Here is a 26,171-nt window from a genome sequence, read left to right on the forward strand (position 1 = left end):
ATTAACCCTTTCACTGCCACACGACAGCCGGTTAACCCTTTCACTGTGACAATACAGAAGGTTAGCCCTTTACTATCACACAACCGATGGCGATGCGGAGCTAATGATGCTAATGATGGAGCATCGCCGTCGGTTGTGTGATAGTAAAGGGCTAACCTTCTGTCGTGTGGCAGTGAAAGGGTTAAGTGTGGGGTCGCCAAAAAAATTCCTAAATAAAATGGGGTCGTGGTATAAAAAAGTTTGAGAACCCCTGCTCTAGGCCAGGGGTTCCCAAACTTTTCAGGCCGGGACCCAGAAAATAAGGCGTCAGAGAGCCGCGGCCCAATGCACATCGTCAGGCTTTTTTTTCTTTTTTTTGCCAGGCGACCGATTTTTTATGCCAAATATCACTTCAATCCTATTAAGTTAGTTCAAGTTAGTTATTCATTTATATGTGCTATTTATGAGAGGGCTAACTTGTTGCAAAATAATAATGATAATAATAATAGCCTCATTAAAATACTATTGTTGCTTCGGTTGTTTTCAGCGTTTTATGTGCATAATCTGTTATTTAGTTTGAAATGTTCGTTGAAATAAGTAGATTTTTCGTTTTTGTTTATTTATTAAGTTAATATAAAACCATATAGTCACATTTTAGAATACAATAGAATATAATTTTAGAATACAACTAGAAACACTGTCCTGGCCTGCTTCTAAATTCAGTGGCCTGAGAGAAACCCCCCCCCCCCCCCTTTTTTTTTTTTTTTATATATATAAACTTTGACCATTCCGCTGGTTCTTTTTGCGTTTATCGCTTTTTCTCTGGTCAAGTATGACCGACAGAAACAGGTTGAATGGGGGTACAGATGGGGGGAAAGACACTCTGAGAAAGTTACGGCTTGTCCGGGAGTCGAACTCGCTACCCCAGATCCGTGACGAGCACGGTTGTCCCCGACGCCGAAATAGCGTTCGAGGTACGCGGTGAGCTACTGCAGCTCCCTTTTTTTTTTCTTTTTTTTTTTTTTTTTTAAATCATCTCGCGGCCCTCCCGTGGCTGCTCGCGGCCCACCTTTGGGTCGCAACCCCGACTTTGGGAACCACTGCTCTAGGCTACCTGCGCCCCAAGGCTCTAGGCTACCTCTGCCCCAAGTCTCTAGGCTACTTCTGCCCCAATGCTGAGTCTAAGGCAGTAATGTCGCACAGGGATTTGCAAACCAGATAACAAAATGTGCTGTTTTGACCATAATGCTGTTGACTAAATTGTCCTGGCTGTCTCCATCATGTATGGATTCACAGAATTGAGAGTGTGACCTACACTCTCCACTTCCAGTCTGGGTAGAAAGTACGTGTTCAGTTCACTTTAATAAACATATGGGAAGGTAACAAAAATACCCACGGTGTCTTGTTGCACAAATGTTATGAAATACTATACTTTTTCCAAATTCACAGTCAGTGATCAATTATGCACTGCAGTCTAGGCTACTGTCTCCTGAATTGTGCATGCAAGGTATTTGTTTAGTATCACAACATAACATTATTTGGCTATTCTGAACTTACCAGAAGCAAAAATAATAACCTTATTATGATGAAAAATCACACATTTGGAAATGTACGTGGAAATGTTACCAAATACTGTCCAATCAGCTTCATTAAATGCAAGATTGCTTTTGGTCCAATTGTTTTCATACCTCAAACGAACCACTCCAGGGTTCACTTGGAAGCAGAGTGAGACCACCTCAAATAGGCGGACCAGAGTGTGGTTGTTTGGTGTGGATCAGAGTTTGATTCCGGTGTTCACACCAACCCAAACAAACCGCACCACAGGGGTAAACACTCTGGGGTTCCATTCAATCTGACGAGTTTGAAAGTAATTTCTATGTATAACACTATCCAGGCTCATAGTATGTTCAAGTTAAACTTCAGCTTTTTATCCTATATCTGTTGGCATTTGTAGATATGATGCATGAATTGGAATTTGGGTGTAATTGGACAAAATGGGTTGAATAAAATGAAGGGAGGAAAAATATATTTGATAAATGGCTACAATAAAACGGACAGTAATACCGTAATTCCGGCTTGTATTTGTTTCAACTGTAGCGGGTACCAGGCTTGTATTAGGAGGAGGCATGTATAAGAGGGAGGCCTATATTTCAAATTTTCAAACGGATCATAATGAATAAATCAACATTTTGTGTCAGTTTGAACACAGTAAAATGTACTGGGTTCATTTATTGAAACCAAGTACTGTATGAAATAGTAAACAGTGCAATTACAGGTGGTCACTGGTAATTTCAACGTTTTCAAAGTGAAATCAAGTAACTAGCTCAGTATGCAGCTCAGTATATTAGTAACCCGGCTTGTATTAGTAGGCCGGCTTATAATTGCTTAGCTCAAGAGCGCACCCGGCCATTAATAGAGACCCGGCTTGTATTTGAGACCCGGTTACTATTAGAGGAATTACGGTACATATGGAGCCCTTGAGCAAGACATTAAACCACAAACCATTCCTGGGGCACCGCAGTCGACCTGGCACATTGATCTCTCTGAAGAAATGCATGTGTGCAAGGGGGGGGGGGGGGCACACATTGCGTAATAACAAGGAGGGATATGTGGAGTTGTTTTGTGAGTCATGTGTTCAGTCTTCATCGTGTGTATGGCTTCTCGTCCTTACAGGTCCACCCTGAGCTCTATGTGGACACGTCACGAGGAGACAAACTGAAAATCAACATAGACGTCACCTTCCCTCACATGCCCTGTGCCTGTAAGTACAGTAGTAGTACCACAGCAGTTATAGTGGACCATGTTCACACAGCAGCTTTTACAGTATCTCATGCTCGGGTTGGGATTTCTTACATGGCCACCAATGTGCAAATATGGTCCATGGTCATTTTGGCACCGAAGCTGTGTTTAAGATTGGAATGCCAGTGACAAACGCATGCCTATTACTAATATATTCAGTTGTTAATTATCAACCATAAGCATGGTCTATTTACTTTCTAATACCACCTAAAATAAGTTATCCTGCGCAATCTCTATCTAGCAGGTTGTTTAATGTTACCATGGAAACAGTTTAAGTGTAGCAGGTGAGAGTGGAAGATTGTATATTGTCTTGACGACTATGTACTGTTGTCATGTTGATTTTTTCTTTTTTCCCTTCCTCTTCGTTTTCTGTGGAGCATACAACATGTTGGCATTTCTTTCAGTTTGCTTTATCTTTATCAATTTGTCGTAGTCTATGGACCAATCCAAACCGTTCATAGTGCATTGTAAGGAAGGGGGCATCATAGTGCTCTCCCTTTCTCTCAATTCAAAGAGCTGGCTTGATTTAATATCAGTTAATTCTCTTAGATCTTAGCATTGATGCCATGGATGTGGCTGGCGAGCAGCAGCTGGATGTGGAGCACAACCTGTTTAAACACAGACTGGACAAAGATGGGAAACCTGTCACTTCAGAGGCAGAGAAACACGGTAACAGACATTTAACCTGACCTGACTGCAGCAAGCTAACACAGTAACAGACCTTTAACCTGACCTGACTGCAGCAAGCTAACACGGTAACAGACCTTTAACCTGACCTGACTGCAGCAAGCTAACACGGTAACAGACCTTTAACCTGACCTGACTGCAGCAAGCTAACACGGTAACAGACCTTTAACCTGACTGCAGCAAGCTAACACGGTAACAGACCTTTAACCTGACTGCAGCAAGCTAACACGGTAACAGACCTTTAACCTGACCTGACTGCAGCAAGCTTACACAGTTAGTTACTTACTTATCCCCATTACGCCGGCTGGCGCATAGGGCAGCAAAAGCTGACACAGTAACAGACCTTTAACCTGACCTGACTGCAGCAAGCTAACACTGTAACAGACCTTGGCTTTAACCTGAGCTGACTGCAGCAAGCTAACACTGTAACAGACCTTGGCTTTAACCTGAGCTGACTGCAGCAAGCTAACATGGTAACAGACCAAATATATAATTCATACAAATATACACTCAAACTCATTTCCACTTGCATGCTTATTTTGTGTTAAATTCTGGGACAGTATTTGATCAATTCTCAACCTTCTTCACATACGGAAATGTTACTAAATGAGACCCATTGATTATGTCCCATTTGCCAATCTTCATCCCTGATCCATCCATCCTTTTTAATGATTGGCGTTCTCCTGTCCAGAGTTGGGTAATGATGAAGAGGGTGAGACCTTTGACCCCAGTAAACTGGATCCTGAAAGATGTGAGAGCTGCTATGGAGCTGAAACTGAGGACCTCAAGTAAGAGACCATCTCTCACTCCTATCCCAACTTATTTGCACATCCTATAACCTGTTTATTTATTTATTTTTATCGACTTTTTCTCCCCCTTTTTCTGTATTTCTCTCCCATCCCAATTTAGTCGTTGTGCCAATTCCCTTCCCTCCCTTACTGGTCGTTGCGCGCATTTTCCCCCCACTTGCCGGTCTAGGGAGGGTTGAAGACTATCACATGTCCCCTCCGATACATGTGGAGTCAGCCAGCCGCTTCTTTTCACCTGACAGCGAGGACTCTCACTGGGGCAGCGTAACGCGTGGGAGGCTCACACTACTTCCCCCAGATCCCTTCCTCGCTGAGCAGGCGCCCCGACCGACCTGTAGGAGTCGCTGTTTTACAATGACCAGGATACACACCCCACCGGCTTCCCACCCGCTAACACTGCCAATCGTGTTAGTATGGACGACCGACCAAGCCGGAGGTACCGCTGACAGCTGGATTCGATACCAGTGTCTCTGCGGTGGTAGGCAGGCGCTTAGTCCGCTGTGCTACCCAGCCGCCTCTATAACCTGTTTATTGACCCCTTGTGGTGTGTGTGGTGTGTAGGTGCTGTAACACCTGTGATGATGTGCGGGAGGCATACCGGCGTCGCGGCTGGGCGTTCAAGAATGCAGACACCATAGAGCAATGTAAGAGAGAGGGCTTCAGCCAGAAGATGCAGGAGCAGAAGAATGAAGGGTGTCAGGTCTACGGCTTCCTGGAAGTCAATAAGGTAGGTTTTTTATAAATAGTTTTACTTTTACTGGGTATGTGTGTCAAAGGGATATCTCCAAATCTTGTAATTTTTGTCTTACATTTCTAGGCGGTGTGGCAAACGTCATTTTAGTTTTGACACATTGATAAGTCAAAACATGGGGTTCAGCATTGCCAGTGTCCTTAAGTAGAATTAACAGGTCAACCATAAGCTTGTGGCTAATGTTACTAATTGGTTTCAGTTAAGGAAGCTCCGTTCCTAAGGTAGCTGAAGGATGTAGCACGGTAAAGAAAACACTAGAATTCATCATGTCAAAGTGTTGCTCTGCGCTACCTGGGCCCATGCTTTCTGCCTGCGTGTTCTGAATGAATGAAACATAATCTGTCTGTATCTGTTGTATCAGGTGGCAGGAAATTTCCACTTTGCTCCAGGAAAGAGCTTTCAACAGTCCCATGTCCATGGTAAGACATGCTATGACCTACTGATGAATATTTTTTTGCTCATATCCATCCATCCATTAATTTAGTTGGTTGTGTAAGTAGGGCTGTCCCCTAATAGTCTACCAAATGTTAGTTGACTCAGAGTCTTAGTCGACATAGTTCGGTTGGTCACAGGAAAAAAAGAACTCAATGAGGTCAAAATGAGGTCAAAACCTAGTATATGGCTGGACCCTGTATGAAACACTAGAGGGCTTTTATTTTGAAACGACGGACACAGGAAGTGGCGACACTCAAGTCAGTCAGGGACAAACATTCGCATTTACACGGCTGGTCCCTGCAGTTATTAAGAGTGTGGGATCATTTAGAGGGGGGTGAAGGACCCCAAGAAGGTGCAAACATTCACTCTAATGTTAGATAGCCTCCTTGCTGGTTGTTCCGGCACATTCAGAATCATTACCACTTTTGCTTACAGTTTGTATTTCCCTGTAATGTAGCACAGTGTTAACAATGTTACTTATATCAGGGTTCGCACAAGGTCCTTGAAGTGCTTAAAGTGCTTGATTTTTTACCAAAAAAAGTTGAGGCCTGGAATTCCTTAAACAGCCCAATTTTTTTGCAAGGTGCTTAAAAAGTAATTGAAATTAAAATCAACCATTCACATTGAATGTTTTGTTCATCCGTGATCAAATTGGTCTGAATCAAGAAATCCTTTTTAAAATATTTCTGTTTTAATCAAATCTGACGAGTCGCTGTCTTGCAAGCTTCAACTGCTTTTCCTCATTTCTTCGTGTGTGATGCTCTAGCTGGCAAGCAGGCCAAGATGCTTAAAAAGACAGCATTTAAAAGTGAATTGTGTCCTTCGAGTGACATCCTTAAAAATAGTGCTTGGAAAAGTACTTAAAAGTCCTTGAATTTCATTTAGCAATGTCTGTGGGAACCCCGTTATATCAATCTTTCTCAGGCCTGGAATTCAAACCATTTTATGATGCCCCAAAACTATATAAAAAATAATAATATTACATTTATATAATTAACATGCAAAGACTAGTCGACTAATGGCTTGAATGAACGACTATTAGTCGACTAATGGTTTGAACTAACGACTATTAGTCGACTAGGAAAACCTTTAGTCGAGGGCAGCTCTAGTTGTGAGAGTCATCCTGCAATCAATCTAAGCATTCATTCATGTAGCTAGGTGGTCATTCAGTCAGTCAGCCTTCCATCACTTCCTCTTTATGTTTCTTCAACCTGTTGTCAACTTAGGAACCAGTATACATTCAATAAAACCAACATAACTCCTATAATATACTGTGTTTAACTTGACAACATTCAGGTCTTGACAAGTGTTAATTCAACTTGGGTGGATAATCTAGTGGCAGCCTGCACATATACTAACTGCTTCCTCCATGTATGGTTCGAGACATCACAGAGGCGACATACACCCAAAAGCCTCATGTTGCGTTCACATGGGATACGGTAGATGATCTGGCAGAGACGGAACTTTTTGGAAATGCACAGGATTTTTTTTTTTTTTATAAAAACAGGACAGTATGTTGTAGCGATGTTATTGCAAGCAAACTATTAGTTTGGGACGTTTGCTCTTTGAGCAAGCTAGTTCTCTAGTACTAACACTAGTTCAACAAATGTTCCATATATTTCCTAGTATTCTCCTCCTTTATACAAGATTTCAAGCTCTAATCATATAATTATTGGTGGTGTTTGACCAAAATGATTAGCTTCTCATTGTCCAAATCTAAAATGTTTTCTTGGGTAGCGAGAACCGGTGCTATTTGGCACTGGTTCCTGATTTAACTGAAATAGCCCTAACCCCTGGCCCCATCAAGTCCTTTCTAAGTAAACACTATGACATTTTATCCACAAAACTAGTTCAATCTTTTTGCCCAAAGTAGGTAATGAAATTACTGTAAATTATTTCCACATGTCTTTTTTTGCACCCACAAAATTACATAAGAGTATTGAAAATTGTCTGTATCGATAAGCAGTGTGGATACAGTGGTATGGATATCGATAAAATCCTAGCGATACTAGTTGTGGTGGAAAGGTTTAAAATATAAAAAAATTTGATGGCAATGCCATAACGTTACATTTTCCGGTGTTCCAGACTCACCTGATTGTACCGTCCTGCTCTTGTATTGTATCCCGTTTGTTGTCTACCAGAATTCCTATGAACGCAGCATAAGTTAGTATTTTTTGCTGTTACAAGACAAAAGAGCAAACTGACAGCTTTTAATAGATGAAAACAGCAAAAAAGACTCTTGACTATATACTGCATAAAAACCTCATATCTCCCAAGTATTCAGTAGTGGTTGATTTTGATATGGTCCCGGGTTAATGAAAAAGGTTTTACACGGTAGAGACTGTTGACTGTTATGGTTTGATGAATCAATTTGTGGATATGAGTTTTATGCATGACAATAAAAGACATTATGCTTATCTTTCCCTTCTGCATGCCTTGCATCTCAGATAACCCATGTGCTTTCTCTTTTTGCATGGCAACTCCTTTCTGTTGCTACAACAGTGGTCATTTTATCTTCTGCTATCTCTTCCTTGTAGTCGCTAGGTTCCCCTTAGATGGCTGATCTTGGATAAGGATGAATTCATGAGGGGAAGAAGGGTGGCTGCTCAGGGGCAACGTCGTAGCTCAGGCATTAGACTCTGCAAGCAGGTTTTCTTCTGTTTTGTTAGTGTTAAGGATTACATTTCCGTTGACTGACTGCAGTCTTTCCTCTGTAGCCTTCCGTGGCAGTGGTGGTGGAGTAACGTTGGTTTGTGGTTTAATCCGTTTTGGTACAAGGACTGGTTCTAGCATTGAAATGGTTCTCATTTGGATACTTTTACTATAAAGTCTAAGAGTGGTCATTGGTGGCTCACTACTATTAAATTAAATACAGGGGAAACACTGCAGTACCGCAGGCCTACAGTGAATAATGAATATTCCAATGCCACCTGGTACTGATAATGACACGCAGGTTCGTAGGATATTCTCTTTTTGTCTCTTAAAATATTGTCAAAGAATTTCCATTTGTGCCATCCATGTATGGAAACCCTGAACCCTGTTGCACTTTGAGGAGATGAGAGGAATGGAGTGAAGGGTTTTGACTTGTAGCCAGACATGACTGCATAGTGGCAGAAACAAGAGATGAGAATCGCTAGTGAGTCAGAATTTGGCTGCAGAATTTCTTAATCCTTTGATTGCCTTAATTTGATAAGCCTCACCCTTATTGTGATACCAAAACCTGTTTATATTTTTGTTTGTATAAATACTATCCTTACCCCATTTATACCCACCATAATAGCCCTTAGCAAACAGTAATACATTATGGCTTTTTGTCTACATGAATCATAGTGTCTCTTCTCTCTTCTTTCTGCAGTGCATGCTGTGGAAAGTAAGTTCATATTTTTTGTAGTTTTCCTTTTCTTTTATCTTATAAAACACCCACCTCCATCCCCCTCCACAGCAGGGGAAAACCTTGAGGAGCATTTGATTTTCCTTCCTTGACACCGTGGGTTGTTGAAATTGTTTACTTGTGAAAATGTTCTCGAAGATAGATTACACACACCACAAGTACTAGAGCAGCACCCATCTGGTCTGCTCCTACTGAACCCCTTCATGGCCTAGTAGTTAGTTTGCTAGATGGACTGGTAATTGACTCTGTCCCTAAAAAGACACGGGCATTAACATTAGGGTTGGGTGATGCTTTATCCAGAGCGGAACCCCTACATGTTATAATAACTTGGGGTGACTTGATATTTTTAATTTGACTGGTTTTCTGTCAGGCAGCTTGCCACATTGTGTGTGGTGAGGTGTGATGTGAATGTGATACATTTATCCTAAAGCTCCACCAGAACCGCTCCAGCTTAGCATTGTTGCTAACCTGACCGTAACTTGCCAATGTGTAGTTAGTGTTGGTTTTAATGAAGAACATTAAAGTTAGTAGTTACAAGTCTCTGTTGAAAATAAGATACTAACATTCAAATCCCATCCTAAACTACAAGAGGAGAGACAGAATAAGAGCTACTAACAGTGATCTGAATAACTGCTTTCTGTTGGCTTCATCGATCGTGAATAATCAATACAAATTCAATCACATTTCTGAGTGCTTTGGTGTCAACAATCCTACGTTATGATAAAGAGAAAATCACATCTCAAAACAAATTTAATTTTTTCCACAATAGCAGATAAAACTGAAATGTCAGTCTATAATGTTGTCCGTTTTCATTTTCAGTTCATGATCTACAGAGTTTTGGCCTGGACAATGTAAGTAGCAACACAGAATCTCTGACCTGGCATGTCTGGTCTTCTATCTGAATTCTCCATCATGCAGTACCAATTGATCAATGTCAGTATAGTGGATTTGAAAAAGGGTTTAGGAGGCAAATGTCTTAAAATATCTGTATATTGAAAATACCATGGCTTTAACTGAAATCAGACTTTTTTTTTTTTTTGTCACAATGCGGTGACACAAGATGGTCAAATTAACTAAACATTATGGTACACACACAATCGGGACTCATTATGGTTTGAATATATTTTTCACTGCATGTGCCAGTATAATAGTCTATATGATATCCAGTGGAAAGACAATTACTTTAAGACTTGAGAGATGACACTGATAGACTAGCTTTCTCTGGTTAATCCATACTGTGCGTGTGTCCTTCAGATCAATATGACCCATCATATAAAGCACCTGTCGTTTGGTAAAGACTACCCTGGCATAGTCAACCCTCTGGATGACACAGACATCATGGCTCCACAAGGTTTGTCTCCTCTCATGGTACAGATTCTGAGGTATTAACCAGCTGAGTGTTTCTATGCGACTAGCCATCATTTAGCCATCGACTTGCCCAAGAAATGTGTTTGCAACGATTGTATACGCTTGCAAAGATGTGTTCACATTAAACGGTCATAAATTCATATTTTCAAAGCTGGACCACAATGGTGTCACCACCCCCGAACATACATTTGTGCTCAAACAGAATGTTGAGGTAATACTGTAGTTCCGTTTCCATTATAGAATAAGTAAGGGATAATACAACACAAGGTGTGCCGTTATCGAAGAGTAATGCACTTAATTCACCTTGTGGGGTTTGCCTCCACGGAGTGCATCATCTTTTGGCAACCATGACCCCTTGCCTACGACAACCATACTTGAACCCCCCCCCACAAACACAATATCAGATTTACCAACCATTTTAAACCAGAAACTTTATTGACTAATGTAGATCCCCAATACAGAAGGTGACATGAGCAGACAGACAGTGTAGCAGTTATTATAAAAGTCCCATAGTTATGTTGTGTAGAGAAGGAGGCGCTGCTCCTACTACTCAGCAGCGGATTCCCATGCCGATGGACATGAAGGTACCAAACGTTCCTCCACTCTGCATCATGGTCTTCCCTACACCTCCCATCAACTCCCTGCCCCGCATACCGACCCTGAAGGAGAGGGGGGGATGAATTAAAAGTTAAAGCTATGGCTAAGAAATTGTGTTTTGCAGTGAGGGAATGAAGGAGGACTGTTGTGATTTTTCTACATTCAGATTGTTATGTGATTTTTTTTTTTAAGCATTCCTTCAAACTATCACAGAAAATTACAAGTTAAGTTAACAATTAAAATCAAACAACCTGTGAACAACCTGAACATCAGTTTTCAGTATGAGGGGGGGGGGTTGCAACGGCGCCCATGGTATTAGGGGTCCCAAAAAGAGGTTACATAGTGTATAAAATAGCTACAGTATTAATGTCAGTCATTTATAAGGAGGGGGTCACATTAAAGGTTCCAGCACCGCTGGGCCCATTGTGACCAGGGATGGACGAAACTCACTAAATTGTTATTCGATGTCACTGGGAATTATTAGTGAACCAACACAGCAAACATACAGAATGTTGCTACCATGTAACATCTCCAGTCTTTTTCTTCAACTTTCTTTTCTCCCAGCTGTTAACAGACTGCTATGCTACCTGGCGGTGTAACAGTTAATAGTGTCCCCTCTTAATACACTACACAGTGTAGGTCTCTGTAAAAACAAGGGAAAATATATATATTTTAATATAATTTGACAAATCGATGATCCTTAATTGTGACTCAGTTGGAATAGCCTTGTGAGACCTGTGATTAACTTGTGGGATTTCGTGTGGCTTGTAAGGCTAGCGTAATAAATGAATAGATTGTGTATGCACTATGCACTCTTTGTGCGAGTAGACACCATCCTTGTGACTAGCAAAGCAAAATCATGAGAATTATAACAGATTTTTCATTTCAGAACCACCAGAACTCAACCTATGCCCGTTTTAGCTTGACAACTAGAAGATTCAGCCGAGCAACTCAAAGGGCTGGTGTTGGACCAGCACCATGGAATGCCAGTTAAATTTGACATGTATTGAGATTTATTTCTGTCCCGTTTAAACATTTACATCAAAACACTTGCACTGGTCCCAGACTCCCAGCCAAACGAATTGTGCTTGTAGAGGGAAGAAAGAGTAAAGGGCAAGGCTGAAATTACCTTAGACAGGAGAAGGTTCCGAACATGGCCCCAGCAGCCATCCCTACTGCAAACCCCATCATGAAGCCCATCTTGACCCTGTCGAAACAGCTGGGCTGAGTCTGGCCATATGGACCTACTGCCACGGGCATCTACAGGGGAGGGGAGGAGAGGAGCAGACAATTAAACACAGCATTGTAAAAAAAGGCTGGCCTTACAGAATTACTGTCAGTGGCATCTGCAGGAGAGGACAGTACAAGTGGGAATGATTGAAGGGGATGATGTATGCGTTGCAGCAAGACTAGGTCCTAGTCAGCGTGTACCCTAGACCAGTGGTTCTCAAAGTGGGGTCCCCAGCTAAATGAGGAATATTCATTAACTTCACTAATATATTATTCACTAGTAGAAGTCAGTACAGTGAGAGTGTATAATAATGACTATTCTCCTCAGTTATCCCTCCACCTACAGTATAGAATTCTGGATTAAATCATGACAATCTTATCAAATGGGGTCCTTGACCAATTACGTATAAATGTGGGGGTCCTTGACATTAAAACGTTTGAGAACTAACTGCCCCAAACGACCTGCCAGCACCGTCGCAGGTAACTGCTGACACACAAGATGGGAAGCAAGCTAGGCACCCTGGTCCACATAACGGTCACAGTTACGGAGAGACACGGCTAGATGTCAACTGTGATGCATTAATAACGTCATGCAAGAACTCGAGGTGGTCTGCTTTGAAAGCATCACTGTATCTTATCCTCGGGCGTGTTGTTGCTTCACTAGCTAGCGTTACCATTCAGCTAGGCTAACCAGTCAGCTTGGCTAACGCCGCGGGTTTAGTTTAGCAGCTAATTTAGCTAACGTTAACATGACAAGCTACATGACGGCCACAATATTTTCCAAGCTTTACACACGTTGGGACATACAAAAAAACGATCGTGTCGCCGTGTGTCACTCGTGCACTTTGTCCTCTTGGAGACACCGCAGTTGTTGCGTTCTTGCTAACTTAGATTAGCGCGCTAGCTGGCTAAACTGTAACCTATGCCTGGCCTTGAGATGTTAGATACATGTGCATGACAGCCGTGTATTCCCCGAACACAGCACCACGTGTGGGTCTAAGGGCGCCTTACCTTAGATTGTTAGGTGACGAGAGTTTAAAAAAAAAATCTATTTCGAAGTTGACGTTTTGTGTGTATTTGAGAGCAGTGGGCTGCTGTAAATGTCTTTCTAGCACGCCTCCATTACTTGAGAGAGGAAGTTGTAGCAGATGTTGTAGGCCGAGGAGAGCGGAGAAAAGGGTAATATTAAAAAACTATAGCGCCCCTTTGTGGTTTTGTTTGGTAGGACCTTTCATGTCCCTGTCATCATTGGGACTTGTCTCAGTGAACAGCTGGGTGTTTAGAAAGCACAATTTATCTGCACTGAATGTTTCTATAGTTTTGTGAGCAAGTTGGTTTGCTCTCCCTGGCATACGTCGTGCCCTTGACTGGGTGCTATTTGGTCAATTGGAATTCAACTGTTCACCTGCTGTACCACTACTTTTAATATATTTTCACCCAATCCTGTGTATTCTATGTATTTGTTTTGTTTTATATAAAAAAAAACATAAATAAGTGAGATAAATGTAATATTGCTAATTCAATCCAAAACAAGAATAAAAACAACATACGTGGGTGTGTGAATGAGTATGCAGAGTAGGGCTACATCATGGTGGAGGCAAGTTGATTAGATGGCTTGATTCATCAGGCTGACCCCCAATCTATGTTTGAAATGATTGAGAGAAGAAGATGATGTATGTGTGTATTCCAGAGTAGGGCACCTCTGTGTTTAATTGAGAAGTGACTCAGATTCAGAGTTAATGTGTCACATTTTAGTGAAATCCTCCCCTCTTTACTGTGCATTGCATCAAGAAAAAGAGAACAAATATAATACAGATGGCCATCAGATACATGGTGAACAATAATAATAACATTAAACCTCAATTAAAAATGTTCCTTAAATAATAACATATTATATAATAAATTTTACAATCTAAACAATCACAGTATTGTCTGTCACTAATATAATGTGCAAATAAATTATGTTATAGTTATCACGTTTTTAGTCATGTACAGGTATTTTCTTAGACTAACTTTTGTAATTTATAGTCAAATGCTAAAACATATTTTTCTTCCCTCCAGCATCAATGATGTACCAGTATTTTGTGAAAATAGTCCCTACGATCTATGTGAAAACAGATGGAGAGGTGAGTGTGAAGTCCCTTTCACATCTTTTTACTGTTTACTTTCTACAAGTGCGACCATGCGAGGAGGTGTTGAAGAGGGGACATTCCATTGGTCTCACTGGGAAACAACAGACAGAGAATTTAACCATAATGCTTTATAATATTTAAAAGATTTGCAAACATGGTATGTCACTAAAATAATGCTTTGTTTTGCGTTTTCTTCCAGGTAGTAAAAACCAACCAATTCTCAGTGACCAGGCATGAGAAAGTGGCTAATGGTCTAATAGGGGACCAAGGGTTACCGGGAGTGTTTGTTTTGTATGAGCTGTCACCCATGATGGTAAAATTCACAGAGAAACACAGGTAGGTAAAGCGAAATAAAAACGGAACGTGCATTCTGAGTTGATCCAACATCTCTATTAAAAATCCTGTTTAGAATAGAATAGAAATCCTTTAACAATCCTGAGGGAAATTCGGCAAATTTAGAACAATGGCTTGTTTAAGGTTGTCTGACTGACTTGTTTTCTCTCTCTCTCTCTCTCTCTCTCTCTCTCTCTCTCTCTCTCTCTCTCTCTCTCTCTCTCTCTCTCTCTCTCTCTCTCTCTCTCTCTCTCTCTCTCTCTCTCTCTCTCTCTCTCTCTCTCTCTCTCTCTCTCTCTCTCTTCTCTCTCTCTCTCTCTCTCTCTCTCTCTCTCTCTCTCTCTCTCTCTCTCTCTCTCTCTCTCTCTCTCTCTCTCTCTCTCTCTCTCTCTCTCTCTCTCTCTCCTCTCTCTCTCTCTCTCTCTCTCTCTCTCTCTCTCTAGATCATTCACACATTTCTTAACAGGGTGTGTGCTATTATAGGAGGTGTATTTACAGGTTGGTTTATTGTCTACCCTTCTACGATGAGATTAAATTATATGTCAAATAAGTCCCTACAGAGCCGTCATACAACATCAATACAAGTCCCACTTTTTACTTGCTTGCTGCACTGATACCGCACTGGTTTTCTGCTATAACCTTAAAGCAATAATCTCACAACATTTTCATAAAAATAAATGTCTATTTTGCCACTCTCTATTGCCAATTGACCTATCTCAAGCCTGCCCTATTTTCTTGATCCTCTAAGTGTGGTGGTGGACAGCATATCTTCTTGTTGTGCCTTAAATATTGCAATTGAGGAATGCTGTGAAGAGTTATATACACAACATAATGATGTTGAGGGGTAGCAGTTGTAGGGTGTGAGGGCCAATGTGGAACATCTTCAACAACATATCCTCCTCAGGCTATGGCTGTTCAGGAAAATGTAATTTCCAGGGGGTGTGAAATCATGCACTCCTATCAGGCAAAGACTGTCCGGTACTGGTGTGCCCGCCCAAGATCTGTTACAAAAGCTCTCATGGTGTTGTTGACAAAACTTGCAATCTTTGTTGATCTTCATCGGGTTGGCATCTCTCCAGACGCACCTTGGACATGAGACTGGAGTGAATGTAGACCCTGTTAAACCTAGACCTTTGCAGAGACTGCACTGTACCGTGAGCTAAGTGTGTGAGGATGTGGCGAAGACAGCTGAAAGCTTTTCCTTACATATTTACGAGCTTTTGGTGAGTGAGGTTGAAGAGTCACGGCAAAGGAACGCAAGCTCTCAGAGTGATTCTTTTGCCGCATCTGTACTTTCTGTAATGACGTCTTTGCTACCCCACCAAGTTAATCTGCCAGAACATTTGCACAGCTATCTGAAATTAAATCCCTGTTTTGTAAATCATCTTATGACATCCTGCAAGTTGCCAATCTTACTTTTTGAGACTTTGTGTTGTTGCTTTTCAAGCTTCAGTTGCTCGCAGCATGCTGCTAGTCTGTGTTCACTGTTCAGAATTGACCAGCTTGCGTTTTAATTTTCTGGGAGACTCAGTCAGAATGTAGGAATGATCCAAAGCTACTGCAGCCTCACCGGAAGGAAGAGTTGTAAAGTGTGTGTGGTCTTTTAGCCATATTTAGTTTTCACAAGCCTGTAACACACGTCTTGATTCCTCTGTTAAATTGCCTACTTTTGTATGTTCACCAGACTCTGGACAGGCATTGCGATGGTGCATGGTAGGCATGCAAGCTGTTGTCTGATATTCATCCACCACCAGGACGTTACTGACTGTGCCCTGAATGTGCACTGGATATTTGGCAAGCAGATGCAGAGTGCAGTGTTGCATTGATCAGGTGTATGTGCTGTGAAACACCTTCCTCTGATTGGTTGAAGTGAAGACAATAGGCACTGGCTGAGCACTGGCGGATAACAAGCAGGCAGGTCACTAGAGGGTTTGTTAGACGGCTCGCTCATTTCAATCATTTAACTTGGTTGTTTGTTTGATTGGATGTCGTTCTGTCATACCTTACCAGAAGGACAAACTATTTTTTCATTTCGGTGTCAAACGTCTTCTTTTATATATATATATATATTTTTTAGAACTATCAATTACTGTCGACTCGAGATATAATAAGACATTTAAAATGTTGCCAAAAATTCTTGGCAGCCTATTGATCCTTTAACTCTTTCAGTGCCACTCACGAGATTTCTCTGGTTTTTTTATAGGTGGTTGCGTGCCACTCACGAGATTTCTCGGAATTATTATTATTATTATTTTTTTGCGATCTGAAAAATTATTGCATCACCCGAGCCTACCCGAGTATAGCCGAGCTGCGCCGGTGATCACTGTGGAAAAAAGCGCCCCCTGTCGTCTCCCAGATGACATAAGTGATTTTGGAATGGACTCAATGAAAATGAATGGGGAAAAAAATCCGGTACTCCACATTTTCCAGTTCACTGATCCAGCCGGGGTTACCACAGTTCATTCTGGAGCCTCAGATCCCCGCGGATCATGGAGATCTACAGTGTCGCGTTGGATCCATACACGTATCGATTTTTTCGAATGGTGATCAGGAATTGGAATATACCAGTTGGATACCATCTGATGTCAGGTAAGGACTCTATGTTATCAGTGGTAGGATAATCGGAGTAAGTTTGATGAAGTTATAAGCTGTTTTGTGAAATGTCTTCTTTCGGTTTCACTGTAAAAGTCTGTGAGGAAATCAACGGAGCGATTATCAGTGCGCGGCCGTAATGTGCTTGCGTGCACGTATAATATTGATCATCTAGCGTTTATTTGAAAACGATTCATAAAAAGGCAGACGAATATCAACGTTGTGGAATATTCCACTAAAAGACGATTTTCATAGAATGCTCCAGAATGAGCTGTTTTTTATATCAAAACGGGGGCTTTTCTAACTGCTCTGAAACGGAAACGACGCGATAAAAAAACAATCTGCCTTCACAGCACTGACTGGAAAATAGTCTTTGATAATGCGATGGGCAGATTAGACACATAGCCATAATTTAAAACATAGATTAGGCGATATTAACGTTAACATTGGCGCCGATGGTGGCATTCAAGCGGTAAAACGGAAAACCAGGTGTGGCACTGAAAGAGTTAACACTTTCAGAGCCGGTCGTGTTTTCCTTTTTACCCCCTTGAATGCCCATCATCCACTTCAATGTTGGCGTTAATATCGCCTAATCTATGTTTTAAATTATGGCTATGTGTCTAATCTATCAATGACTAATTTTCCAGTCAACATTGTCGAAGCGGATTGTTTTTTTATCGGTTCATTTCCGTTTTATAGCATCTTGAAAAGCCCTCGTTTTCAAGGAAAATAAAAATATTCCATAATAAACGGAATATTGTAGTGATTGTAAATGGTACATAATTCATCCACAGAACTATTGTTAGGAACATTCTAGAACATTAGTTCCGCCCGAACATTCTGGAACGTTTGTGATGATGTCATGGCAGAACATTCTAGAACCTTAGTACTGCCCGATCATTCTGGAACGTTCGTGATGATGTCATAGTAGCACATGCTGGAACGTTGGTGATGATGTCATAGTAGAACCTTCTAGAACCTCTAACATTCCTATTTATGCGGTGGCAGTTCCAGCATTCTGTTAGCTTTCTAGTAATGTATTGTATCTTGTAGTTGTGCTGATTAATATTAAAGGAGTTACCTTCGACTTCAGGACATCGCCTCAGACTCCCGTCTCGTAGCACTACAATATTCTAGAATACACAAAAAACGTTCAAATTTTTCGGCCTATTTATGAATCGTTTTCAAATAAACGCTAGATTATCGATAGTATATGTGTACGTATGCACGCTATATAGGCGATCTGATATCTGATCTGATATATTTCCTGATCGCTCGCATAGCCAAACAGCCATATCGCACATAGGGGAAAAGCTTATATCTCCGTGAAAACAGGTCTGATTATCCTAAGACTGGTAAAATAGATTCCTTACCTGAGATCAGATGGTATCCAAAAAGATTATTCCAATTCCTGATCGCCATTCCAAAAATCTATCCTTTTATTGATCCAATGCTACATACTGTAAACACATATTACACGCTGTTCTGATGCTCCACAATGAATCCGATTGGCTCGGGGTACATGCGTGAGAAGTAAAATGTGGATTCCGGATTTTTTTTTCTCATCCATTTTCATTGAGTCCATTCCAAAAGGGTGCATTACCATCTGGGAGACGATAGGGGGCACTTTTTTCACATCTGAGCTCCTGATGGGGCTGGTTTCCCAACGGTAGACTCGGTTGATAAAATATGATATTTGTCGTCGTGGGCATTCAGGGGGCGGGCTGATAACACGTGTTATGTCGTCCGTGGCATCCAAAGTGTTAAGGAAGGGGCGTCCCATCTGAATTCTGTATTATGTACATACTGGCAAAATGCTGTGAGCTCAACTGTGAGTCGCTTTTTGGTGTCACAATTTTCTTTGCTGATGTTGGCAACTCATTGCTCCAAAAGCTGTCCACCATAGAATGAGAAACTGGGTAGAGAGCATGTACGGAATTTGGAAAACAATTATTGAAATATATATATTTTCAAAATCATAGAACTCCTCAATGACAGAACGTATGTGTTATTATTTCAGTAAGTATGACATAGCAGCAGGTTATTATATAAATAGTCTATATCAATAGCCTTGTTATTTTACGTGTACTGTCATGTGTTGGCTATGGCTGGAATAAGCTGAACTAACTGAACTAGCCATAACATGTACAGACAGCTATGCAGTGCCTATGGTCCAACATCTTAATAACGTATTAAAGTGAATGTTGTGCTCCGGTATCTTCTTGGGGTTCAGTCTTTGAGAAGTGGCCAATAAACATGTTCCTAGCTTATGCATTACTTTAGTTTATAATGCATCGTATGTTTCGTAGTTGGGATAGTTCTGAGCTGACATTTCAGAAGGTGGGAACAGGATGGAAAGGAACCCAACCTGAGCATGACATAAGAGCAAAATGGCCACCTTGTGAATATGGTCAATGGCCTCTACTCTAATGGATTCTATAATCCTCTCTTCTCTCTTCTGCAGTGGCTGGTCTGATCGACTCACTCATCTACCACTCCGCCAAGGCCATTCAGAAGAAGATAGAGCTGGGGAAAGCCTCCTAACGGCGCCTCCTACTGGCCTCAATGGTGCAAGACACACACACACACACACACACACACACACACACACACACACACACACACACACACACACACACACAGACACAGCAAAAGAAAGTGGTGGAGAGAGAATGGAGTTTGGAATCGTGGAGAACAGATTCATGAAGGTGTTTCCTGTGGTCCTCTCCCTTAGAGAGACAGAGAAAACGGAGGGCGATTCAGAAAAGTCTTTCCTTCTGCCCACTCCTTTCCTCCCTCTCTCTGCTATAACCGAAAGATAATTCCAAGATAAAGGAAACCTGAAGGGGTTAAAGAGGGATGTTTGGGGGCAGTGTTTAAATTTTAAAGCTTTTCAGGTCAGAAGTGCTGATCTACAATAAACTGAAATAGTATGTTGTCCTTTATGTGCTGGCTAAGTTCTATGGCCCTACAGCCAATAAAAGCCATTCAGTGCACATATTGCACATAGAAATATGCATGGGTCTTATTTGAAGAATAAGAATTCTTCATTCCTGAAATGCTTACTTAATGAGATATGAGGTTTTCAACTGGCAACAGCTTATTTCATTGTGAATCTAAAAGGCAAATGTGGTTGTAGAACAACACTCCTACTCTGAAGGACTTTTCAGTAATTCTGGGTGATAATTTCCTCTGCAGCGCTTCTTTTGGAAATGGAAGAGAATCAGGGCTAGAAGTCAACGAAAGACTTCTGAGATTGACTCGAGAACAGATGATGAGAAGAGAAAAAGAAAGGAAAGAAGATAGAAGAGAATATTATAAAAAGAAAAAGGGAAATTCAAATCAAACTGACTCAAACCTACTTCCTCTTCAGAGCAAGGTGTATATATTATGTGGGAGGGAGGGCGGCCTGATAATGTATAGTCCTCGCTCCAATGGAAGACATTAGAGAGACGGTAACACAGTTCTATCTCCCAGCGATTTGAATATCTCTGGCTTCCTTCCTTCCATCTTCCAAACAGTCCTTATGTTGTGCTTTTATTTACCACCTTGGTTTATTATTTCATTAAAAAGGATACCATGACTATTTAAAATGTAGTTTGTTATTTTTGTCAGTTTAGCATGCGGCTAGAAGAAGCAGTTTATTTGATTGAGGAATGTTAACGAGTTGTTTTTCAGTTAACTGAAGGGCCAATACAGACATTTTCCCCTGCAGTGCCTACTGTAGTATAGAAATATAACAGACTACTATTCAAAATGTCAAGGTATTCCTTTCAAGGTTGTCAGGACATCTAAATCAGTTGTATCCTCCACTTATTCCGAAAACAAGTTATTCTTTAATCACTTTCTAAACGCACTGTTAGCTGTTGGAGTGACTGAATTGGTTACAGTGATATACTATTGGACATGTTGCTGTCACCCATCCACAAGATGTGATGATACATTGGCAATGAATAGAGCAACTATGACAATGTTTTGGCAACTTTTCTTAAGTAGAAAATAAATTGCACATCTGAATATGTGATGTGGCCTAAGACAGTTCAATCTATATGTGTGAATATGAGCTACTCTCTCCCAGTTAGAAACCAGAGAAGTAAGAGTGTGATGTCATCAAGTATAAAGTCTGGAGCTTCTCCATTGACAATGAATGGGGGACTTGATTTTGTGGAGCCACAGAAAGTTTATTTTCTTTTTTTTTTATATCCAAATGAGCTTTATTCTATAGTAGTGATCTCCGTTCTGAAACAGAAAATGAACTCGGAACATTCTCTCAGTATCATCTATAAAAGATTTCCTAATCCATTGTCTATGGACCAGCTTCAGACTTTATACTTGATGACATCACACGTTTGAGTTTTAGCACTCGAGAGAGAGTTGCTCAAGGGAATAACATGTATGACTTCTGAAATTAGGCTCAATTGAGAAGTTCAAGGCTCAATTGAGTAGGGCCAGAGCCATAGGTATTCGGTTTTCAGTGACCGACGTGTTGGTTCTGCTCTGTGGCAGTTACTAAGGCTTCATACACATTTGTTTTGAAAACAGTGTTATTTAGTGATTTTTGTAACTTTGGAGTGACTGTGCACATGGTAGAATACCATACAACGCTGATTATTGGAATGTTCATAACAATGCTGCCTTAGTATGAATTGAGAATTGTTATCAATATTAATCTTTCTTCAAAAGTTACCAAATAGAAAAACGAATGCCCTAAGGAATTTGACAGTATAGCTACATAAACAGAGTTTATTCTCTTTGGTTGGAATTGTATATGTGAGCCTTGATGCCAAGATGGAGAAGATGAAAAACAGTTTTCTGTGGTTAAAGCCTTTCAATAGTTTCTAAAAACACTTCGAAAGGACTTAATGGTCTTTTGGGAACCAGTTTGTATGAGGCATAAGTGACTTCGATGTATTTGCCTGTAGACTTTTTAGAATGTTTGATTTCTCACCATGATAATATTGAAGGCCACTGCCGGATATTTGTAGATGGCACCTCCTAAATGTAAGAAAGGAGAAGCAGCACGACCCTGTAGTACATCCTGTCCAAACTCCCCCAGTCTGGTTTTGAGCAGCTCAGATGCTCAAACAGGAACTTCAAAAGCACAAAATTACTCAGAAATGTCTACTGTTTATTCAGACTTGACTCATGACACATTTGACTGAAGCCTGTTTGTTAATGCGTGTTTTGGGATCTTCCCCCGTGTATTTCTGGCTGCCTTGTACATCCTGTGTGAGTCAAGACGGACGGATTGGACACGGTACAATTATGATCTGAAGTCCTTTTAATGATGCTAATAATGTGACATTCCAAGATAGAGATTATACTATATACCAGTGTTCTCCCAGGAAGAAAGAAAAAAGCTTTCAAGAAAATCCCCCCCCAATAGAAATAAAACTTTATTTTGACGGCACCTCCAACCAGGATGGCCACCTGCCCTCTCAACAGTATGCTGTGCTGCCCAGAGTTGTCATAGTCTTGTATGTACCATTCACACTTTTACATGATGGCAAATGCTGGGATGTTTTTTTGTTGTTGTTGTTGCTAGTTTCAGTTCTCATTGCTAGTGAGCAATATATGCAGGCTTTTCCATTTGTGTTTTCCCGTTATGTCCTGCTGCTTTCTATCCAAACCACATCCCAGGAAATGTTCAGTTTTCTTAATGAGTCATTGTTTCCGGAACGTTGTGATTTTTACAAACCTAAGATTACATTTTCTTTTTCTTTCTTTTGCTAAATGAACGTCTCAAGAGAAAAAAACTATCGTTTAGGGACTGACATCTTTGTCACACAAAGTAGGTTGTACCTGAGGTTTATACATAATATGGTGAAAGTAAACTATTCAGGGGCCGTCATGGGACCAATTGCTCTACAGGACCAGCATGCGGTCCAACTAGAATTCTGGTCCCCATTCCCGACCCATGATCACTGTACATCGTTTTTGTCGATGATGTTTTGATCATTTTGTTATCCACACCTGATAATCTGTACTCCCAGCTCTGGGTTCCTGTGACATCAATGTCCTCTCCTCGTTCTCCCTCCCACCTGTCAACTCGCATTATATCAGACGCACCCAATCAAGTCACTGAAATACTATTTCCTTAAGAGTCTTTAACCAGATTAGATTATTACTATCATTTTTCTTTTAATTTGTATATATATATATTTTTCATCATTGTGAACCTTTCTTTTCATATTACAATTTCACCCTCTCCCAACATGAGGCTAAATCTATCAACCAGTATGTGCTATGTCAAACTATGTGTCTGAGCTCAACTGAACTGTGCTGGCTCAAATGACTTAATGTTCTAAAGATATTTGAGAGAATCTGACATATTAATCCCAAATTGGGAACCACTGCTTCAAGCTTAGTTCAGTTCATCTTCAGCAAGATGATTGTGATCTATCAGGATATGAGTTGGGTGATTGTTTTGTGTGTGTGTGTGTGTATGCGTGTCACGGCTGTGTTCAGTTTTACTTTAAATTGAGTTATTTCGGGAAGTGGATTTTCTCCTAAATTCAGTTTTTACTTTTATTTATATATTTTTGTCACGAATGCCAACCTTTTTGTAATTGAGACGGATTGCTTTGGTTTCTTATTTACAAATCAATTGCAGTCGTTATTTACATTTTGAGTTGATTGAATTGAAAGCGAATTGAACCGCCCTGGCGTGTGTGTGTGTGTGCGTGCGAGAGAGAGAGAGAAGGTTGAGTTATCACATTGCTTGCTTGGATGATGCAGTTTGATACTGTTTCTGGTGGTTCTGTTCTGCTTCGTTGATTGTTGCACCTTTGAGATCTAAGTCTGGGTATAGGGTTCTGTTTGTGTGTGTGCGTGTGCTTGTTTGTGTGACTGTGTACATATGAATGACAATGTTGATATGCACACGTGTGTGTGTCTGTATGCATGTGCAGGGGAGATGTGAGTTTGTGTGTAATCTGACGCTGTGGACGGCCTGTTTTGTGTGAGAGAAATGTATTTATATTTTGATTGTCTTCAAACTGTTTTTAAAATGATGAAAATAAATGTTCGATACACTAGCTTTCACTGTGTACTTTATTTGTCACTGAAGTGGTGAATGACTCCCAACTCCAAAACCTGCCTTGAAATCTGAACTCATGACTCCTGACTCGGCCACTGATTCACAAGCAAATCACTTTTTCTGTTGTTGTTTATGTTTATTGATATTTATATTTAGTTATTTACTAACAGTGGGGAAGTCACTATACCCCCCCCCCCCCCACACACACACTTGTAATGCAAGTGTAGTCGGCTAAGTGGTATGTTTATGCTAGTGAATAACATGCCACCCCCTTCCGTGAAGCTAAATAAACAACAGATGAATAACCAGACAGACATGTAGTGGTGGACCGACATGGAGTTACAAGTACAGACGGATGACGGGACGGAAAAATTAAGTTTCAGCTGGGATGGGTGATTGTTGACAAGTCACCTATTAAACGGGGATGGTGATTTGATGACCTGTGAAGAGGGATGTTTCGTTGATCACTTCCTGCCTGAAGTGTTGCACAGGTGGACAATGCCAGGTGTTCTTTGTGAGCAGTTGTCTCATTGAGTAAAAACAATTTTGAGTGCTTTATGGATCGTCTTCTATTGAATGAGTTGCAAGCAAATAAATAATGCTTTCATAGATATCTAACATATAGAACAGTCATTGTATCAACAACCAGTGAAATATATTGAATACTGTTTGTTACAGTTATTGGAAAATATGTCCCACGTGGCACAGCCTTTAGTGAACAGTGTCCTGTTATACACTGTATCCTTAGGGCAAGTGTGTTTCACAGTGAAGACTTACTGGAGACTGTATTCTCTGTTGGGGTATCCATGTGACTAACCTACTGACCTATGACGGTCAGTGCTGTAGGCTACTGTTTATATTTGGTTTCAATGACATCTTTGTGCTAAATGAACTGCTATTGAGGTGACTTGCCCTTCAGTTGATATACTCTGGCACCAGGCTTGCTGGTTCCTGGTTGCATATGTGTCACTAAAATTGACTGCTGCCAATAGTTGGAGAACTAACAGCTGTTAGGACTGTCTGACTCTTAATACTAAACACTGCACAGACTCTGGTGCAGTGTGCTACTACGATATATACCATGTATACTATTTTTACTTTTTTTATCTACTTTTTCTCCCCATTTTCAATTTTTCTCCCATCCCAATTTCGTATTATCCAATTCTACCCTCCCCTGTCTCGAACGTTGCTAGACTATGCCTCCCACTGGTCGGCTGCAATGTGGACCAAGCCTTGCATCACGAGTCCCCTCCGGTACACGAGGAGGCAGCTGTCGCATCTTTTCACCTGCACAGCGCGATCTCTCAGCGGCGAGGAGTAACGCGTGGGAGGCTCACGCTGCCCCCGTTGCTTCCTGATTCTGCTGTACAGGCGCACCAACCGACCTGTAGGAGTCGCTGTCCACAACGTCCGATCCCCACCCACCGGCTTTCCCACCCCCTAATACTGCCAATTGTATTAGTATGAACGACCAGCCAAGCCCGAAGCAACGCCGAGAGCTGGGCTCGAACCCAGCGTCTCCTGCGTTAGTGGCGAGTGCCTTGCCCACTGCGCCACTTAGCCGCCCCGTCATGTATACTATTATGATTATTGATTGAATTCTGCCATTCCATAATTTTTACTATGTTCTACTTGATTATTATTATTATCATCATTATTATGGCTATTTCTATTTCTATTGTTGTCTTTTCTGCCGGTACCTCCTCTCCCCCCTCCCCATGCTGCTATGACACCTGCATTTCCCCAAGGGCAAATAATAAAGGAACACTTGAGATGAAGCGGGCAAAGCATAACAGAACTGGCGAGAAGCAGACTAACCCTATAGCAGGGGGGGAAATACCACCTCATTTCAGCATCCAAATACTGTGCCCCACAAGAGAAAAGCTGGTCCCACAAGAGAAGAGCTGGTCCCACCTCCTGCACTGTCTTGTCACACAGATGTCTAGCTCAATTGGAAAAGGTGGTAAAAGCTATATTTTTAATGAGGCCTGGAGTCTCTCTGTGGATATGGCTACAATATTCCAAAAGA

At 41.1% G+C, this 26,171-nt stretch overlaps 2 protein-coding genes across 3 annotated transcripts in view; one reads left to right on the plus strand and one right to left on the minus strand.

Annotated features, from left to right (window-relative positions):
• The window catches only part of ergic3 (ERGIC and golgi 3), a 31,129-nt gene extending 6,995 nt beyond the window's left edge, over nucleotides 1–24,134 (plus strand). The window contains exons 3-14 of one of the 2 annotated variants that reach the window (XR_014619811.1): nucleotides 2,653–2,740; nucleotides 3,328–3,447; nucleotides 4,157–4,253; nucleotides 4,836–5,001; nucleotides 5,387–5,444; nucleotides 9,671–9,702; nucleotides 10,106–10,202; nucleotides 14,108–14,172; nucleotides 14,378–14,514; nucleotides 14,955–15,009; nucleotides 19,568–19,671; nucleotides 20,302–24,134. Coding sequence is in view for 1 of the 2 variants with exons in the window: in XM_084316738.1 (XP_084172864.1) it covers nucleotides 2,653–2,740; nucleotides 3,328–3,447; nucleotides 4,157–4,253; nucleotides 4,836–5,001; nucleotides 5,387–5,444; nucleotides 9,671–9,702; nucleotides 10,106–10,202; nucleotides 14,108–14,172; nucleotides 14,378–14,514; nucleotides 14,955–14,994 (900 nt within the window). In the remaining variant the exon portion in view is untranslated. Of the gene's footprint in view, nucleotides 1–2,652; nucleotides 2,741–3,327; nucleotides 3,448–4,156; nucleotides 4,254–4,835; nucleotides 5,002–5,386; nucleotides 5,445–9,670; nucleotides 9,703–10,105; nucleotides 10,203–14,107; nucleotides 14,173–14,377; nucleotides 14,515–14,954; nucleotides 15,010–19,567 lie in introns of both variants that reach the window. The other variant, XM_084316738.1, reaches the window with a different exon arrangement.
• Nucleotides 10,634–13,193, minus strand: romo1 (reactive oxygen species modulator 1). Its single transcript, XM_084316739.1, has 3 exons — nucleotides 13,058–13,193; nucleotides 11,946–12,076; nucleotides 10,634–10,878 (listed from the first exon to the last, which is right to left on the minus strand). Exons 2-3 carry the CDS (start codon nucleotides 12,074–12,076, stop codon nucleotides 10,770–10,772), a joined length of 240 nt encoding a protein of 79 aa, XP_084172865.1. The 5' UTR covers nucleotides 13,058–13,193; the 3' UTR covers nucleotides 10,634–10,769.
• Nucleotides 24,135–26,171: the final 2,037 nt, after the last annotated feature.

Source organism: Notolepis coatsorum (assembly GCF_963971535.1).
Source record: "Notolepis coatsorum genome assembly, chromosome: 6".
Taxonomy (NCBI): Eukaryota; Metazoa; Chordata; class Actinopteri; order Aulopiformes; family Paralepididae; genus Notolepis; species Notolepis coatsorum.

Coding starts and splice junctions, on each gene's coding strand:
- romo1 (XM_084316739.1), bottom strand. CDS start 12,076: ATGCCCGTGGCAGTAGGTCCATATGGCCAGACTCAGCCCAGCTGTTTC. Junction 10,879..11,945: donor GGAACCTTCTCCTGTCTAAG/GTAATTTCAGCC, acceptor CCTCTCCTTCAG/GGTCGGTATGCGGGGCAGGG.